The sequence below is a fragment of the Talpa occidentalis genome, unplaced genomic scaffold (assembly GCF_014898055.3).
Source record: "Talpa occidentalis isolate TD23 unplaced genomic scaffold, MPIMG_talOcc4v2.1 talOcc4.6, whole genome shotgun sequence".
Taxonomy (NCBI): Eukaryota; Metazoa; Chordata; class Mammalia; order Eulipotyphla; family Talpidae; genus Talpa; species Talpa occidentalis.
Window position 1 is genome coordinate 84,390,254 of NW_023604972.1, and position 20,383 is coordinate 84,410,636.

General features: G+C 37.0%; 1 protein-coding gene and 1 pseudogene across 8 annotated transcripts in view; one reads left to right on the forward strand and one right to left on the reverse strand.

Moving 5' to 3' along the window:
• TRAPPC13 (trafficking protein particle complex subunit 13) overlaps positions 1–20,383 on the forward strand; it is a 42,215-nt gene that overhangs the window by 7,960 nt on the left and 13,872 nt on the right. For 4 of the 8 annotated variants that reach the window (XM_037530580.2, XM_037530581.2, XM_037530582.2 and 1 more), the window contains exons 2-6: positions 5,778–5,846; positions 6,375–6,474; positions 12,081–12,165; positions 16,727–16,816; positions 17,756–17,883. In XM_037530580.2, the coding sequence (XP_037386477.1) occupies positions 5,778–5,846; positions 6,375–6,474; positions 12,081–12,165; positions 16,727–16,816; positions 17,756–17,883 (472 nt within the window). The remainder of the gene's footprint in view (positions 1–5,777; positions 5,847–6,374; positions 6,475–12,080; positions 12,166–16,726; positions 16,817–17,755; positions 17,884–20,383) is intronic. The other 4 variants (XM_037530584.2, XM_037530585.2, XM_037530586.2 and 1 more) reach the window with 1 other exon arrangement.
• Positions 9,321–10,350, reverse strand: LOC119261255 (ATP synthase mitochondrial F1 complex assembly factor 1-like; annotated as a pseudogene).

A 20,383-nucleotide genomic window follows, 5' to 3' on the forward strand; every position in this document is an offset into this window, starting at 1 on the left:
TGTTGCTAGTTTTTTTAATATGTGCCATTCTCACTGGTGTAAGATGGTATCTCATGGTAGTTTTGATTTGCATTTCCCTGATGGCAAGTGATGTTGAACATTTTTTCATATGTCTGTTGGCCATTTGCATTTCCTCTTCAGAGAAGTTTCTTTTTAGCTCTTCTGTCCATTTTTTGACTGGATTATTTTCTTTGTTGTTGTTGAGTCTCATCAGCTCTTTGCAGATTTTTGTGATCAGTCCTTTATCATTAGTGTTGGGTGCAAAAATGTTCTCCCAGTTGGTGGGGTTTCTCTTTGTTTTTGTTATTGTCTCTTTTGCTGTGCAAAAGCTCTTTAATTTGATGTAGTCCCAGCTGTTTATCTTTGCCTTCACTATCACTGCTTTGGGTGATGTGTCTGTAAAGATGTCTTTGATGTGCAAATCACGTAGTGTTTCGCCTATATTTCCTTCTATATATTTTATGGTTTCAGGTCTTATGTCTAGTTCTTTAATCCATTTTGAGTTGATTTTTGTGTATGGTGTGACGTAGTGGTCAAGCTTCATTCTTTTGCATGTAGCGACCCAGTTTTCCCAGCACCATTTATTGAACAAACTTTCTTTGCTCCAATGCATATTCTTTCCTCCTTTGTCAAAGATTAGTTGACCATAAATCTGTGGGTTTATTTCTGGATTTTCTATTCGATTCCATTGGTCTGTATGTCTGTTCTTGTTCCAATACCATGCAGTTTTGATGATTATGGCTTTGTAGTATAGTTTGAAGTCTGGGCGTGTGATGCCTCCATTCCCTTCTTTTTTTTTCAGGAGAGCTTTGGCTATTCGGGGTTTTTTGTGATTCTATATGAATTTCATCAATAATTGTTCTATTTCTTTGAAGAATGACATTGAAATTTTGATTGGAATAGCATTGAATCTGTATATTGCTTTTGGAAGGATGGCCATTTTAATAATGTTTATTCTTCCAATCCATGAGCAGGGGATGTCTCTCCATTTCTTTGTGTCTTCTTCTATTTCTTTTAACAGTGTTTTATAGTTTTCTTTGTTTAGGTCCTTTACCTCTTTTGTTAGATATATTCCCAAATATTTGATTTTTTTTGTTTCAATAACAAAAGGGATGGTTTTTTTTGATTTCTTCTTCTTCAGATTTATTGTTTGTGTATAGGAAGGCTACTGACTTTTGCGTGTTGATTTTGTATCCTGCCACTTTACTGAACTGATTGATGAGTTGAATTAGCTTTTCTGTGGAGTTTTTGGGGTTCTCTATGTATAATATCATATCGTCTGCAAATAGTGATAGTTTGACTTCTTCTTTTCCTATTTGGATTCCGTGGATGTCTTTCTCTTGTCTTATTGCCCTGGCTAGGACTTCCAGTATTATATTGAAAAGCAGTGGTGAGAGTGGACATCCTTGTCTTGTTCCAGATCTTAATGGAATTGCTTTCAGCTTTTCACCATTGAGAATGATACTGACTGTTGGCTTGTCATACATGGCCTTTATGATGTTGAGGTATCTTCCTTGTATCCCAAGAATTTCAAGGGCTTTTATCATGAATGGGTGTTGCACTTTGTCGAAAGCTTTCTCAGCATCTATTGATATTATCATATGGTTTTTATATTTCTTTTTGTTGATGTGTTGGATAACGTTGATTGATTTTCGGATGTTAAACCATCCTTGTGCCCCTGGAATGAATCCTACTTGGTCGTGGTGAATTATCTTATGGATACATTGTTGGATTCTGATAGCTAAAATTTTATTGAGGATTTTTGCATCAGTGTTCATTAGGGAGATTGGCCTGTAGTTTTCCTTTTTTGTGTTGTCCTTGTTTGGTTTTGGTATTAGTGTAATGTTGGCTTCATAGAACGTGTTTGGTATTGTCCCTTCCTTCTCAATTTTTTGGAAGAGTTTGTGAAGGATAGGCACTAATTCGTCTCTGAATGTTTGGTAGAATTCATTTGTAAATCCATCAGGTCCTGGGCTTTTGTTTTTGGGGAGGTTTTTGATTACCATTTCAATTTCGCTGCTTGTAATTGGTCTGTTTAGGTGTTCTATTTCTTCTTTATCTAGCTTTGGGTGATTATAGAGTTGTAGGAATTTGTCCATCTCCTCTAGATTGTTAAACTTGTTTCCATATAACTGTTCATAGTAGTTACTGATTATTCTTTTGATTTCTGCTGTGTCCGTTGTGATTTCTCCTCTTTCATTGATGATCCTGTTTATTTGTGCTTTCTCCCTTTTTTCCTTTGTGAGCCTGGCTAGCGGTTTGGCTATTTTATTGATTTTTTCAAAGAACCAGCTCTTGGTTTCATTGATCTTTTGGATTGTTTTTTTAGTTTCAATTTCATTTATTTCTGCTTTGGTTTTTATTATTTCTTTTCTTCTACTGGTTTTGGGGTTTTTTTGTTGTTCTTTTTCTAGATCTTTGAGCTTCGAGATTAGGTTGTTTCTTTGCGTTCTTTCTTGTTTCTTGATGTGAGCTTCTATTGCTATATATTTTCCTCTTATTACTGCTTTTGCTGCATCCCATACATTTAGGATATTGGTGTCCTCCTTGTCGTTCAATTCAAAAAATTTTTTAATTTCTTCTTTGATCTCATTAGTCCAATGGTCTTCCAGTAGTGTGGTTTTTAATCTCCATGAGGTAGGAAAGTTCCTTGCCTTCTTTTTATGGTTTATTTCTAGTTTGATGCCTTCATGGTCAGAAAAGATGGTTGATATGATTTCAATCTTGGTGTATCTGTTGATGTTTGTCTTGTGCCCCAGTATGTGATCGATCCTGGAGAATGATCCGTGTGCGCTTGAGAAAAATGTGTACTCCGTTTTTCGGGGGTTTAGTGTTCTATAGATGTCTGTTAAGCCCAATTGCTCTAGGTCCTTATTTAGAGCTTTGGTTTCTTTACTTATTTTTTGTCTTGTTGATCTATCCATTGTTGATAGTGGTGTGTTGAAGTCTCCCACTACGTATGTGTTTTCTCTGATGTCTGTTTTCAGAGAGGACAACAGTTGTCTGATATATTTTGGTGCTCCTTCGTTTGGTGAGTATATGTTAATGAGTGTTATTTCTTCTTGAAGTATTGTCCCCTTGATCATAATGTAGTGACCATTGGGGTCTCTTTTTATCTTTTTGAGTTTGAAATCTGTTTTATCTGATATAAGTATAGCTGTTCCTGCTTTCTTTTTTGGTCCATTTGCTTGTAGGATTGTTTTCCATCCTTTAACTTTGAGGCTATTTTTATCTTTTGTAGCTAAATGTGTTTCCTGGAGACAGCAAAAGGTTGGGTTTTGTTTCTTAATCCAGGCTGCAACTCTGTGTCTTTTTATTGCAGAGTTTAGTCCATTTACATTTAGAGTTAATATTGATATGTTAACATCTGTATTTGCCATTGTGTTTGTCTTTCCTTTGATTTTATTTATTTATTCTTTTAATAACTTTTTTTTTTTTTTGGCCTTCTTTCATTGTTATTCGTCCCTCTGAGGTTCTGGCTTTAGGACTCCTTGTAGTATTTTTTGGAGTGGGGGTTTAGTTGCGGTGAAATTCCGGAGTTTCTGTTTGTCTGGGAAGGTCCATATTCTTTCTTCAAAGAGGAAGGAGAGCTTTGCGGGATAGAGTATTCTTGGTTGGCATCTGTTTTCTTGGAGTCTGTTGACTATGTCCCTCCACTCTCTCCTTGCCCGTAGTGTTTCTTCGGAGAAGTCTGATGTCAGCCTGATTGGTTTTCCTTTGAATGTTATCTGTTTCTTCCCTCTTGCCAGCTTCATTATTTTTTCCTTGTCCTGGATTCTTGGGAGCTTTACTATTATGTGTCTTGCTGTATTTTTCCTTTCGTCGTGGAAGTTTGGTGTTCTTCTTGCTTCTTGTATATCAATTTTCAGCTCCTTCTTCACATTTGGGAAGTTCTCTTCAATTATCTCTTTGAATATTTTCTCTGTTCCTACATCTCTCTCCTCTCCTTCTGGTATTCCTATAACTCTTATATTTCCTTTCCTCATGGAGTCAGATAGTTCCCGAAGTCTTTCTTCGTTCTTTTTCCTTTGTACTTCTCTTTCCTTTTCTGTTTTGGTTCTTTTTATTTCTGTGTCTTCAAGATTACTTATTCGTTCTTCCATTTCATCTATTCTGCTTTCATTGCTTTTCCCAGAATTCTTTAGTTCTTCCATTAATTCTTTGATCTCCTGCATTTCTTTTACTTCCCTCTTTAGGGACTCAATTTCTTTCTTCTGACCATTGTTTTCCCTCTCTAGGGACTCAATTGCATTCTTCTGATCGTTGATTATTTTTCCCTTATCATTGTTTTCCTTTATGACTTCTGTCAGTTTTTTAATCATGGCAATTTTAAATTCTCTTTCTGGAAGGCTCAGAAATTCTTCCAAGTTATTGTCGTTGCAATCTGGGGGCTGGTTTTCTTTTTGTGGTGTGCTTTTTCTCTGGAGAGTTGCTAGGTTGCGTGTGGTTCTTCTCCTCCCTACTGTCTGTTTTCTAATTTGCCGTATGCGTTGGGACACTGTGTTGTTGGGACTGGCCGGCATCTTGGGTGGGCTTCTCTGTTCCCCTCTGGTTCCTCCAGGAGTCATCTGTCAGTTTCAAGCAGTCTTTACTGGAGAAAGGTCCCTGTTCTAAAATGCCGATGTGGGGACACACTCCCCTGTGCGCCTGGTCTGCCCCGGCGGTGGGTTCCTGCTCCCCTCTGGGCTTGGACTGCAGGCCAGCCCTCCTAAGCATCTTATCTGTACCCTGGTTCTTGTATAAATAAAATTTTAAAAATCTTAAAAAATATATGAAAAATAATTTTTGAAAGCTTTGTTTAATTAAGTTTGACATGTAACCATATATAAATGGTTTTAGAACATCTTTTTGTTCCCTTCTGATTATACTTAATTTGTTTTTCTAGTTAAAAAATAAGAGCAGGTTATAAACAACTCCCTAATCACTTCACCCCCACATCCTTAGGTAATTGATCAAAACTGGTTTATGCTGTGAGATACAATCCTATATTAAATTTTCATGAGCTGTTTCTGATAAGGCATGATATTCCAGGTTTTTGACCCAGGGCTGTCAGTAGTAACTGGTCTAGAGAAATTTTTGGAAAGAGTGAAAGCTAGTTCAAATCTGGATTCTGCCATTTATCTGCTATATAATCTTTTGTATGCAAATTACCTTTTCCAGGCATAGTCTTTACCTATAAAATGGAGATGATGATAATACTAACATGTAGTCAGACCTTACAGAGTAGTCATGAGAATTAAGTATGTTAATACTTGGATTTAGCCTCTTCCCAAAACAAATCTTAGTTTTAATGTGTATGTTGGTATATTCATAATTTCTACACAGAACTAGTATTACTCAAAGGATCACTTACTGAAGTTCTAGTGGCCAATAATTATATCCAAGAAATTAAACCCACCAGCATTCTTTACACTATTCTTTTGGCAAAAATTTTCTGTTTTATCTTCAAAATAGTATGTCTAAACATTTTTTTCTTTAAAGCCCTGGTTTCCTTAAATATACTTTAAGCTGTAAAAATCCCTTTATTTTCCACTTTTTCTATTTCTACATACGCATTTAATTTTTACAATTCTTTAGACTATGAATGAAGCAAATTTTTTGTCTTATATAAATCTCTGTATATTAATGTTTATATTATTGATGTGTAACAATGTTAGGAAGTAGTTAATATATTTAATTTAGAAAATGTGCAGACTGTATTTTATTTTAACATAAAATTGACAATATATACTTAAGAATATTAACTCAAAGCAGTATTTTTTTTTTTCAATTTACAGTGATGCGTTTGACTAAGCCTACTTTATTCACCAATATTCCAGTAACATGTGAGGAGAAAGATTTACCTGGTATGGCACATACTTTATTCTACTTGCAACTGGGAAATGCTGAAACATGGACTGCCTGTTATATCTTAGAATAGGCCTAGCCTTCCCAACTTTATGCATTCTTTATTGCCTGTTTTTGTAATGTGAGTGGTGGCCAACTGAGAAACAGATCTTATTCATAATCTATCATTCCAGATAATATTGGCTATTATATTATCTTTTGTATCTTTATTAAAAGTAAAATTTTGACATTCATGATCATAATACTATTACAATTCCATTTATCCTCAAACAGTCCATCAATCTATGTCCTAACATTCCCTTTATTTAAAGCTATTGGGGCTTTCTCTAATGTGTAGTTCATGCTCCTTTATTTGTGAAGTGTTCTTTCTCTTGTGATGGAATTATCATGCATTTGTATATAAGACTAAAAAATAGATTTTTGAAATGTAATTTTTGTCAAAAGGCCTTTTTAAAATATCTCTCAACTATTTTTTTATTTTACTTGCAAGGTATTTATTAGAATTTTGTATTTTTCTCTTGCTACAGGAGATCTCTTTAATCAGCTCATGAGAGATGATCCTTCAACTGTAAATGGTGCTGAAATTTTAATGTTGGGAGAAATGTTGACTTTACCACAAAATTTTGGGTAAGAATGATATATTCCCATAAGATGCAAAAGGTACGTTTTAAAACTGTTTTAACTAAAGCCCATATATGCCCTTTATTTATTTAACAAACAACTGAATATCTTCTATTTTCCAAGTCATGTCCTTGACACTAAGAATGAAGATAAACCCTGGCCCATAAGAAGCTCATAGTATGGTGGGGGGGAATAACACATAAGTAAATAAAATATAAAATGAAAGAGCATTTTTTGTTAAGAATAGGTAAGGCTTGGGCCTCCCCAGTGGCGCAGCAGTTGAGCACTGGGTTGCGAAGCTGCCCGCAGCCTCTGCAGCACCGGTTCGATCCCCGGCTGCTTCCCTGCCACCAGAGGGGGGCGTCCCACATGGCGCACCGACCTCTCCTGCCACCTGCTGCTCCCCTCAGCAGTGTGCTTTCATCCTTTTGTCTGCTCTGCTCCCCACTCTGGCTCTGGTGAATTCTTTCACCCTCCCGCGCTTCTGACTGTACCCAGTACTTTTATAAATAAATAAAAATAAATCTTTAAAAAAAAAAATTCTTTTAAAAAAAAAAAAAAAGAATAGGTAAGGCAGTGGTGTTCAGTGTGGTTGGCTAATTACCTTCCTCAGTCACCTGGAATAAATATTAAATGCGGATTCCCATTGTCTTCTGCAAAGATTGATTCAGCAAGTTGGGGTGGGAGGGGTGTGTGTCTGGAACCTGGCAATCTGCATTTTAAAGTTCGCTAAGTATTTATACCGAACTTAAAGTTTGAGAACCTGTGAGAAAGAATTTGCTTCTTAACCTGGAATAAAGAATGATCTGCATATCTGAGATGCTATTTTATGTTGGGGTTTAGCAAGAGACAGTGTAAGTAGAGAAGAGGAAAAGGGTAAAAAGCTTTACTATTCTACATATAGTAATTTAATTCTCTCAGTAACCCTGTGAGGTAGTTATTATCTCCATAAGTGAATTAAGTTGATTAAATGCCACAATTTTCTTTTCATTGTTGGCTACATCTCACTAGGTAAATATAAAGAAAAGACAGATGGTACTTAAATCATGTCCAGAATAATTGTAAATGGATATAGCCTTCCTTGGCAAGTGGGGGTTTAGAGCAAAGCTGGAAGAAGCCATTAAATGAACAGCCAATTTTTATTTCTTTTCCCATTTTTTCATTCTCCGGTGTAGGTATTAAAAAAACATACCGTGACTAATAACTGTGTCCAGCTGGAGGGAAAACCAAATACAACTGGATACCCATGAAAGCAACTCCACCTGATTTCAAAAATTCCTGGAACTCAAAATGTACACACTGAAGTTTCTCCAAAAAATGAACCGTCAGGAGTAGAGGCAGATCCAGAATTAGGAAATAGCTCAACGCCTAACAGCTTTTCCAGGCTGTTAAACAAGCAATGTCTGTCTTTTTGCACACAGGTTCCAAAGTACAACAAAATAGACACATTTCAGAAAATACTGGGAAGTCCAATTCCATTTTGAGAGCTTGGGGATATGCCAACCTATAAAAAAGTCTTTTGTAATAAAGAAATCAAACACACACACTCAACATAATCAGTGTCATATTACCAGAGAGTCATATAACAGCAGACAAAATGGAGCATGTTAGATCAAGAAAAGAAATGACATGGTAAAGAAGGCTAGCAATTATATTGTGGGGCCCTGCAGCACAGGTTCCATCCCGGCCAGGGAGCTAACCCCCATGGCACAGCAGACCTCTCCTGTCTTGCCCACTGCTCCCCTCAGCAGTGTATTTCAGTATATCTGCCTGTTCTGCTCCCCACCCTGGTGAATCTTCTCTCCACACCTCTGGCCTACACCCTAGTTCTTATATGCATAAATAAATAAAATCTTAAAAAAAAAAAAAAGCAAAAATACGCAACTCTAGACTGGTCCTCTTACAGAAATGTTGATTTATTGACACTGCATTGATTTACCTTCTTCAGATATGCATCTTCCAACAGGCAGAATGAGAGGAGTAGGTGCCATAACTGTTGTTTAAAAATAATAGGAGTGGGAGCCCACTAGCACAGTTGGTAAAACATGAGACGCTTACAAATATGCAGAACAGGGCCTCTCCGGTGGTGCAGCGGTTGAGTGCTGGGTTGCGAAGCTGCCCGCAGCCTCTGTGGCGCCGGTTCGATCCCCGGCTGCTCCCCGGCCACCGGAGGAGGGTCCCACATGGCGCGCAGACCTCTCCTGCCGCCCGCTGCTCCCCTCAGCAGTGTACTTCGGTCCTTCTGCCTGCTCTGCTCCCCGCTCTGGCTCTGGTGAATTCTCTCACCCTCCCGCGCTTCTGACTGTACCCAGTGCTTGTATAAATAAATAAATAAATAAATAAATAAATAAATAAATAAATCTTAAAAAAAAAAAAAAAACAAATATGCAGAACATTGTACTTGTGTGTTTAACTATACCTAAAATCTCCTGCCACTCCAAGCCAGCTATACTAGTGGTAATTTTAGCTCGCATCTAGAGGAAGTTTTAATCCTGATGGTAATATCTGGTTGTTCTAGAGTCTAAGTAAAATATTGGCTTATGCCTTTGGCCAGCGAAGTGGTAGATAGGAAGAATATGTAAAGCTTGTTGCTAACAACAAATTGTGCTTATCCTGTCACAAGTTTTAATAAAGATGAGGAACTAATCACTTGGGAGTTAGTCAGCAAAATGGCTAGAATGCAAACACACCCTTACGCTGTGTGAAATCAAGTTAACCATGAATGGCTATCTCTGTTTATGACCTTACATACTTAAAAAAAGAAACCTCAAGTTTGCTGGGAGATAATCATTAGAATGTTTGGATACCTTCATTCCTGAATATCAAGTGACAGGGCTCACCTCCATGATTAATCACTGGAGACTGCTCCTTGTGCATGCTGAGCTGACACCTGAGAGTTCAAGAGGGTGGGTAGACTCTAGACTATCCGAAGGCTGAGCAGATTCTGTAAGCAAACACATCCATTTATAAGTCTTACTCTAGTTCTGGGTACATTTCAGTTCTGCTCCAAGTCCACTTTGTTTTAATTCAGCAATGACAAACATATTTGAACTCCTTTGGTCTGAAGTGAAAGGTCTCCATTAACCGGTAGGTTGCTTTCTGACCAGTGGCATGGAAGAGCTGAACTTGTTTAGCATTGCATTGTGCCACAGAAATATTCAGAAATGTGGAATCCATTTCTGCTTTTACTATGTTTTTTTACTCAAGTTCAGAGTAGTCACATAAAATCAACTGACTGACAACAGCTTCCCCTTGGTTCCAAATATTCAGTAAAGTGGTACTCAGTACATGTCCATTTTCTTGCAGAGAACACATAATCTTCCCTTCTTAGGGCATACAGAAATGTTGGACTGGACTGACCCTGGTTCTGGACCAAATATAACTTCTTTTTAGGAACAACTGTGAAGACTGTATTGCTGCAAAATAAAGCTGCTCACAAATCTGTTTTATTTCTTCTGCAGCTTTCCCTTTCACCATCTCACTGTTAAAGATTGAACTGACACAAGCCCTATCCTTAGTGATTCCTCTGCTTATATTCTATTCCACACATTTGGTAAAGTTACTTGCCTTGAGCGTCTCACTAGCTACTTCTGAAACTCACTCATTGGTTTCTCCAGTTGGGACTCAGAAGCTGCTGGGTCAGACCTGCATAGCTGCTGGACCTTGTCAGAGTAGAAGTTATACAAGAGGCCAATTTGGCCTTGAGCTCAACTGCCCGCCCTTACCCAAATCCACACAGCTTTGCTGTTGGCCTTTCCCTTGGGTCCAACACGGAGTCAGGTACACTGGGAATGGTGATAGAAGCCCCACTCTCAGCTGCTCACCATGCACAGGCCCCAGGTGAAGCTGGCCAACTGTCACTGTCACCACTGCAACAGCCATGATTACCCTCACAGGCATGTTGACCTCTGCAGTAATAACTGTAAAGCCATTACAAATTATGTTTTCAAAAAAACAACTGTGAAATGGGAAAATACTCATGATACATTTATGTGGTAAAAAGCAAAAAAAGTTTTACCCAAATTATATTCTGTGATTCTGGTTTTCTTTCTTTTTTTTTAAGATTTATTTTATTTTATTTATTTATTCATACAAGCACTGGGTACAGTCAGAAGCGCGGGAGGGTGAGAGAATTCACCAGAGCCAGAGCGGGGAGCAGAACAGGCAGAAGGACCGAAGTACACTGCTGAGGGGAGCAGCGGGCAGCAGGAAAGGTCTGCGCTTCATGTGGGACCCTCCTCCAGTGGCCGGGGAGCAGCCGGGGATCGAACCGGCGCTGCAGAGGCTGCGGGCAGCTTCGCAACCCAGCGATCAACCGCTGCGCCACTGGGGAGGCCCGATTCTGGTTTTCTTTCATTAAAAAAATGAAACGGGACTCTCCAGTGGCGCAGTGAATTGAGCGCCGCGCTATGAAGCTGTCCTTAGCCTCTGCAGTGCCAGTTCGATCCTCGGCCTGCCAGGGAGCAACCCATATGACAAAGCCAACCTCTCCTGCCTCCCCCACTGCTCCCCTCAGCATTATTCCATCTGTCTGACTGTTCTGCTCCCCGCTCTGTCTCTGGTGAATTCTCTCACCCTCTGTGCCTCTGACTGTACCCCTGTTTTTGTACAAATAAATCTTTAAAAAAAATTGTTTAAAAAAAAATTAAAGACAGAAATGTTAATAGCTATTCTAGGGTGAGAATTTTAACATTCTTCTTTAGATAATATATAGCAGGTCCTCAAATAATGGCATTCAATGTTATAAAGTTGATAAGAAAAAAAATCAATCCTGGCGAATATTGAAACAGTGTTATTCAAGGACCTGCTTTCCTTATACATCATATTACCTCACACTTGCCAAGAACATAGCAACATTGAGAACTTTCTGGACTGTATAATCGTACTGTATTCTTTTTATTTTAGTTAAATGTATCTAAATGTCTTTCAGAAACACTTCTTTTCAACCTTTATCACCCTCTGCAAAATATAAGTTATCATACTTGTCATCTAATTAGGAACTCTAAATTTTTTATCCCTTCTCTTGCTGTTAGCTATTCTGTTATTCTAGATTATTAATGAGGTAGAAGCTCCACTCTGTTTGCTATTGAGATAATTTGAGACCAAAAGAAATGTTGATTTTTTTAAAAAAGCTTTACTGATTATGTTTATGGACTATTGTCTTAAAAACTTGGAAATATAGTCATATAAAAATATAAAACAAAATAGCCACTGGTCTTTTTTAAATTAGGATGACTTAATAAAATCACCCATGAGATCAGTAAAATCACTAAAATCAGGGCATAAGTTATTTCAAGCATGGAAAATTATCTTTTTCAAGCGTCTTCAGATACAAAGATTCAGTTGGTTCTGTTTCCAGTGAAACTGACAGTTATGTGCAAAGTTGAGGGCTAAAGTATATATAATGTTCTATAGACTAAGGCAGTATTTTGAGTTGCGCTAGGTAATAAGTGAATAGCCTTTGTAAGCAAAGGAATGTGAAAACATTATTTCTTTTGATCTCTATCCTTTAGTAAATTTTTCTCCATTTGAAGTTCTGAGTTATGCTCAAATGGACTATTTGTCAAGAAACTTATATGGATTTATGCCTAAAATTTTATTTTGTTTCACAGGAATATATTTTTGGGAGAAACTTTTTCCAGTTACATCAGCGTTCATAACGACAGCAATCAAGTGGTAAAAGATATACTGGTAAAAGTAAGTAGCATTTTTGTTTGGGATATATATTTTTTAAGTTTTAAAATTTTATAATTGTCTTTTGAAATTTTATTAAAATGCTTGTTTGATACTGGACTTTTTAATTGTCATTAACAGCTACCATTAATTGAATACCTAACAGCATAAGAAATTATGAGAACCACAGAAACATTTTTCCTTATTCACAGTGTATGATAACTTAGGTGAGAAAATATACACATTACAGGCAGCTAACAGTTTAAGTTTTTGTGAATACATGCGGTTAGCATAATAAAATTTGAAAGTTAAGAAAAATCATGGGGTTTGTATCAGAAATGCTCATTGGAAGAAAGGGAACACAGAAGATATTGAAAGACTATTAGAATTTATAGAAAAAGGCAAGACATTGTAATCATGAACAGAAACAGGAATACATAATGTGTTCTAATAGCAGTGCACAGAAATGGTATATAGCAAACAATGGGACATCTTGAAAACAAGGCTAGATTTTGTATGGTTGGTAATTGGTTGGTTGGTTGGTTCGTTTTTAAAAGAGTAGACAGTGAAGACTTTTGAGCAGAGATATTGTTACAGGGCAACCCCGCTCTAAAACAGGTTGCCTAACTATGGGTCCTCACCCGCACGCTTAAAAGGGACTTACACTGCAGGCACACAAAAAAGGTTAACAAAAGGTTTATTTACAAAGAAAGGGGAATGAGGAAATGTACAACTCAGGGAGAAAAGAGGGAGATAAATTCTTAAATGCGTCCTACCCATTCCACCAACCTGGAATCCCAAATGACTGGTCGAGACCAAACCTCCATGGCCAAGAGCACAAACCAAGTGCTCAAGACCCCCCTAACATGGCTGATTTTATTTACAGAGAAAATGGCTGCTTAACTCCGCCCTTAGGTCCTTGCAACTTCCCTTTGGGGATCATGGGATTTGTAGTTTCCAGTGTCTTGATGGAGTGGGGGAACATCCACAAAGCCTGTATGGAGTTTGCTCTGTACATCCTTTCCCCCTAACAGTATCACACTGCTAGAAGACTGATGTGAAACCAATGTATAGGATGGGTTGTAGGAAATGAACAGAAGATCCTTGCAGTACTTCAGAAATCAAGAGATAGAATATGGTAAACTCTACTTAACAACCTGAAATTTATTCACAGGAAAAAGAAAAAGAAAAAGGTCTTAAAGAAAGTAAAACTTCATTACCTGGGGAAGAGAAATTATTTTCCAGGCAGTTCAAGTAATGAGTTTGTCATTAGGGCATTGCCAAATGGAAGTCCAATTAGAATGAACTTGAAAATGATCAGCTACTTTTAGAATTAAAAAGGACTTCAGAAAACACCTATTCCAAATTTCATATATGATCCAACTTCCAGAAGTAATATCAAATTTTGGCGTGCAAGTATGTGTTTGTCATATTATGAACTGGGTTTCTGTCTCTCATTAGATGACATGTTGGCAAACTACAAACTGCAGGCCAGATTTGGTCTATTGCCTGATTTTATAAAGACTTCAAGCTAAGAATGTTTTTCACATTTTCAAATGATTGAAAAAAAATAAAAGTTTATTTTGTGATGCAAAAATTATATGAAATTCAGATTTCCATCTCCATAAGTTTTCTTGACACACAGCTATACTCACAATAGTATATACTTATATATATATATATATATATATTAAGATTTATTTATTTTATTTTATTTATACAAGCACTGGGTACAGTCAGAAGCACGGGAGGGTGAGAGAATTCACCAGAGCCAGAACGGGGAGCAGAGCAGGCAGAAGGACGGAAGTACACTGCTGTGGGGAGCAGCGGGCGGCAGGAGAGGTCTGCGCGCCATGTGGGAACCTCACCGGCGTGCGGGGATCGAACCGGTGCTGCAGAGGCTGCAGGCAGCTTTGCAACCCAGTGCTCAACCGCTGTGCCACCGGGGAGGCCCTAGTATATATTTATAGATGAAAACTATTAGTGACTTTGCAGTCTGTGAAATGTGGTTTGGGGCACTTTGATATTTTTAGGTAAAGAATGTCTTTTTATAACTGTGAGCAAAGTGTGGTTTCTTTAATGGGTGACTTTTGGGAATTATGGAGAAGGAAGAAAATGCTGTGTTCCTCGATTTTTCTTTGAATTGCAGCTCCCAGATTTAATGCCTTCTCCGCTTGAAGTATTACCTTTTCAAGATGGCTTCTTCATAATCAAAAATAATGTTAAGATCCTTCTTTGTTGACTGTCCTCTCGTCTTCCAGTAATACATATTTTCAGTGTTTCCACACTGAAGGTAGACGTTGTCTGGCACTGGTAAAGATCATTCTTATACCTGTCTCTACGCTTCTTTTCTCTCTTTAGCTCAGTTTTTCCTGAACTTCTCTTATTCTTTTCAAAGACTCATAGCAAGAGCATGAGAAATAAGTCATGCAGAAATTTGATACTTGCCTACTTAGAGGTAATTTGAAATTTGGATGTTTGCTGCTCTCTAGTTATTTTAACACAAGATTTTGTATAGTTTTATTTTATTTTATTTTTTAATTTTTTATTTTTTGAGACTGACTTGGGAAACTCACATTACACTACTGCCGTTACTTCAGTAACTCAGAATTCTGCCCTCAAAAATTTAATTCTTTGCAGCTCTTTGAATTTTGGAATCATGGAAAAGAGATTGTGGATCCATATTTTTTGTCATTCTTTTCCTGTCTTCTTAATGTTGTTTCTGAGAGTAGAAATTCTTGTATAATCTGCTATACTTAGCTGAAAACCACTTTTTTAATAGAGGTATGTTTTTATTTATTTGTTTGTTTGTTTTGTTTATACATGCACTGGGTACAGTCAGAAGCGCGGGAGGGTGAGAGAATTCACCAGAGCCAGAGTGGGGAGCAGAGCAGACAGAAGGACCGAAGTACACTGCTGAGGGGAGCAGCGGGCGGCAGGAGAGGTCTGCGCGCCATGTAGGACCCTCCTCCGGTGGCCGGGGAATAGCCGGGGATTGAACCGGCACTACAGAGGCCGCGGGCAGCTTCGCAAGCCAGCGCTCAACCGCTGCACCACCAGGGAGGCCCTTTTTGTTTTTTAATTGAAAAGATTCTCAGCAGTGTCAAAAAAATGTTAACATGCCATAAAAAAAAATTCTATAAAAAATATAATTAATATTCTATAAATAAAAAAGTAATAGATAGTTCTTGTGGTCTATACCAGTTGTTCTGAAACTTAAGATGGTATCAAAATCATCTGCATGGCTTATTAAAACAGATTGCTGCCCTATGCTCAGAGAATGTGACTCAAGTGATCTGGACTACTACCCAAGAATTTACAGTTCTGACATGTTCCCAGGTGCAGCTGATTCTTTTGTTCTGGGAACCATATTGTGAGAGCCTTTGGTGTAAATGAGACATTCACTCATTCACTCTACAAGTATATATGCAAGGCACTATTCTAGGTACTAGGTTACAAGAGGAGACGAAGCAGACAAGGCCTCTGTTTTTGTAAAGCTTAATCTAGATGTTTTTGGATACTTTTCTGTATTCCTAAACATGAATTCTTTCTTATGTTCTAATAACTACACTGACCAGCCAGGCTCTATCATACTTCTTTCTTAATGGCCAAGATATCTAAAGACATCTTGGGCTTTCACATTTATGTTATTTTGCTGTAGCTCTGTTTAACTTATTTGAAATGATTCCCTCGTTCCCCCTTCCTCTCCACTATTTAAATCCTATTTATCCAAAAACCAATTTTCAGCTTGAAGACTACCCTGAAATTTAAATTGTGTTCCTCAACCCCAAATGAGCCTCATTTGCTGTTTCCCCCAGACATTTAAACCGACTAGGTGCAGGAATTTTGGGCTGCTTTGTTCACTAATGTATCACCTGCTCCTGGGACAAAGTCCTGGCACATAGTAGGTAATTAGAAAGTAAATATTCAGGACATCCATTATTTATGATAGTGAAAAAAGAAGAGAGATAAAAGTGTTCAGCCATATATAATACATACTTGGGTTATATATATTATAGGCAGATATTGGACAGAAAGTCTACAGAGTTTGACTATTTACATCTTTCCTCCTCTTCTTTAATTTCCAATGTGTGTGTTCAAGAATGGAATCTCATCTCCACTGCTTATTATTTGTATAACCTTAGGGTGTTTGTTACTCTTTGTGCCTTGGTTTTATTGTCTGTAAAATAGGAACAACTACCTACATCAGAAGTGTGGGTGTTGAATAAATGTGTTTAGAACAGGGCGAATAAATGTGTTTAGAACAGGGCCTAATACATAGTACATGCTGAATAAATGTGATATACTGTGATTTTATAACTGATTATGACAGCAAAGAGACAACACTAGTAAATATTCCCACTTCAGAGTACTTAGAATTTAGAATATTAAAGTGCAGAAAACATGTTAATTATTTAAAAAAAAAATTTAAGAGTCCTAGTTCTTATGTAAATTTCTCTCCCTAATCCCCATGACATAATGTGAATTTTCTCTGAATTTTTCTTGACATTTACCTTGAAGTTTTATCATAACTTCATTCATTCAGTATTCAACAAATATGTATTAATTGCCCACTATGTGTCAGGCACCGTGTTATAGTGGTGAGCAAGAGAAGACAAGAGGTTCCTGCCTCCATAGACCTTACATTTCTGGTAGGGGAGACAGAAAGAAACAGGTAAACAAAACATAAATAAGGTAATTGTAGATTGTGATAAATGTTACAAGGGAAGTTAAAGTTGAATGTGACAGAAATAACAGTTTATGGAGGATGCCATTTTATACAGAGTGATAAATGTTCAAAGGGAAATAAAAAGGGGAATAAAATAGTTGACTGGGTGGGAGGAGGGTGCTACTAAAAAAAAGGTAATACTTTCATAGTTGATGACTTTAAATGCCATTTAGTTCTACAAATCAGCTGGTTTCTGACACCTAATATTGTTTTGAATAATTATTTATCTTTTAGTATTCTAGACTGATACATGCATACACATCTGTATTTTCTGTGTATCATGTCCATCTGTATATATATTTAAAAACTATATGTTCATCAAGCTGATGCCTAAAATTCCAGTCCAACACTAAAAATTTCATTGTAATCTTTTCCCTTTTCTTATTTATACCTTTCATTCTCCAGGGGTGAGAAAGTTGCCTCTTCTGATCCAAAATATGTTTCTTTAGGTTAGTCCCCTAACCTAAAAAGACACATAAAAGTTTCAGTATTGCTAATCCATACCGTTGTGACAAAACAAATGTAGAGTACATTTGTCTACCTTTTTTTCCTTTAGCTTTTGTTTGCCAAACTTACTTAGGTTGTTTTTTTTTCCCTCTTCCCTTCCCCCTGTATGGTTTTGTCCTTTTGTAACACAGTTAGCTTCATTTGATATACTCTTTGCATATCATTTTGGATTCCCCTACTTCCTGCCTGACTTTATTTATTTTTGATGTGTGTGTGGACTATTGCCATGATTCTGTGTGCAGAAATATTTGTACAGAGAATTAATGTTTTGCCCATTATCCTTACTACCTTGTCCTGTTCCCCTGTGCTTTCTGTCCTTCCTATGCATACTATGTAAGTAACCAATCTCATTTGAGTATTTTACCTCTTTCTTTAAAGGCTGATCTTCAGACAAGTTCTCAACGTTTAAATCTTTCAGCCTCCAATGCTGCAGTAGCTGAACTGAAGCCTGATTGTTGTATTGATGACGTCATACACCATGAAGTTAAAGAAATTGGAACACACATGTAAGGATTAATTCTATTTGTGTTCAAAGGCTTTTATGTGTGTGCCTTTATTTGAAATTTGGCTTTATTTCTATTTATCATTAAACCTAAAAATCTACTTCAGAATGAATTTTATTTTCTGTATTTACATGTTTACCATAACAAATAAACAAGTATTTGTTTTATAGTGGACGAAAGTTATCTCTCATTCATTTGTGTATTTATAGGTAAGTTTATTTATAAAAAAGGTGGAAATGCTTAAAACACTGTCTAAAGTTGTATTTATTATTTTTGAAATGCTACCAGTTGATGTTTATAGCATTTATCTTTAAATTACAATTTTTCACTTCTCTGTTTTATATTTAACTGTGTTATCTTTACCCTGAGAACTCAAAATATAGACTCACGGTAAGACAAGATATGCGGGGGGAAAAATCTCAAATTATCTCTCATTAGTTTCCCTTCTTTATCTCCTCTTATGTCACCTTATATTTGCTTCTTGTCTTTTTCTTTGAAAATATATAATAGGGCCTCCCCGGTGGCGCAGCGGTTGAGCGCTGGGTTGCGAAGCTGCCCGCAGCCTCTGCAGCACCAGTTCAATCCCCGGCTGCTCCCTGGCCACCAAAGGAGGGTCCCACATGGCGCGCAGACCTCTCCTGCCGCCCACTGCTCCCCTCAGCAGTGTACTTCGGTCCTTCTGCCTGCTCTGCTCCCCGCTCTGGTGAATTCTCTCACCTTCCCGCACTTCTGACTGTACCCAGTGCTTGTATGTATAAACAAACAAATAAATAAATAATAAATCTTTAAAAAAAAAAAAAAGAAAATATATAATATTAGCTATTATTTTATCAATACATTTTGGTGACAGTCTCTTTAGTATATGTGCTGTGATTGGCATGAGTTTTGGAATGTTTTCTGGAGTTCAAGTTTAGGCTCCATCATTTATTAACTATATGATCTTGGATAAGCCACTCAACTCTCCATTGGCTTCCTACTGTCCTTAGGAAGTTCTGACTTCGTATAGGTTTTACAAACTTCTCCAAAACATAATCCTTACCAACCACTCTAGTTCTCATCTTTGTACATGCCTCCCTTTTGCTCTACAATGCAGCCAATACAGTTGAACTATCTTCCTTTACGAAGGAATGCCTATATCATTTTGTTTAGACTACTTCTACTTCATATCTCAAATTCAGCATGACTTCCTCAAGGAGGCTTTCCTGACTTAGTCTAGATTAAATCCCCCCTTTTGTGCATTCTGTAGCACCCACAACTTGTCATTTTTTTAATGTCAATAATTACTTACTGAATGCCTGCTATTTCATTAAAGTGAGAATTCCTTGAAGTCAGCTGTATCCCCAGGGCCTAACATAGAACAGTGGTCAGTATTTGCTGAAACTGAATTTATCGAAAAGATATTGAATCTTTAAAATCGCCACTGGTTTTTGTAGAATCAAATTACTAAAAAAGATAGAACTCAAATCAAAATCAAACTTTAAAATCTGTGCCTTGCTACACTGTTTCCTCTTGTGAGCTCTCTTGAAAGTAGGTATTATGTTTTGATCAATTCTTATATCCATAGACTTGACTTAGAACTAGGCACAAATATAAAAGAGAAATAAACTAGATGATGTCACTACCTAGTTTAAATACTATTAAAACACTGATGTGTTTCTTTCTGATCTCCTTTATGTGCATATATAAAACATGTTTGTAAATAAATGTTTTACAGAATTTTGATCACTTACCTATGTTTTTTTATTTTTCAATTCACTATTAACAGTTTCCCATCTGAGTCATTATTTACTGAATACATTGTTTTTAAATGCCTTTGTCTTACACACTTAAATTTGTTTGCTCTGATTTGGAATTAAAATTATTTCTATTTTTTTCACAATCATAAGTGAAACTACAAAGTGAAAATGATGAGCACCTTAATATTTCCTTATGATGGATTACTTGAAATGCCTTACTATATATTTTTTAAGGCTCTTTTGACAAAGGATTATTTTCTAAATTTCTTATAACTACTAATGGTGCAAAGGGAGTCCATTTTCCTAAAACCTCACCAACCCTGTGACTTAAAATTTTGCAGTATTGCAACACTATTCACAATAGCTAAGATATGTAAACAACCTAAGTGCCCAAAAACATATGAATGGATCAAGAAGAAATATATATATACAAAATGGAATACTATTCAGCAATTAAAAAAGACAAACTCATGCCATTCACAGCAACATGGATGGTGCTAGAAGGGATTATGCTCCATGTAATAAGTCAGAAGGAAAAAAGAAAAATATCAGATCGTTTCACTCATAGGAGGAATATAAGGAAACCGAACAAGGGTCAAAAAAAGCAAGACAAAACTTGCAGATAAACTATAGATCTAAGGCATACAACAGGGAAGGATGGGGAGAAAGGGGTCAAAATGGGAGGGGCGAGCACAAGGAACTACAGTGATGGTTCATGGGTGATGAGGTGGTAGGAGATTTATTGCACAAAAATGAATAACAATGTA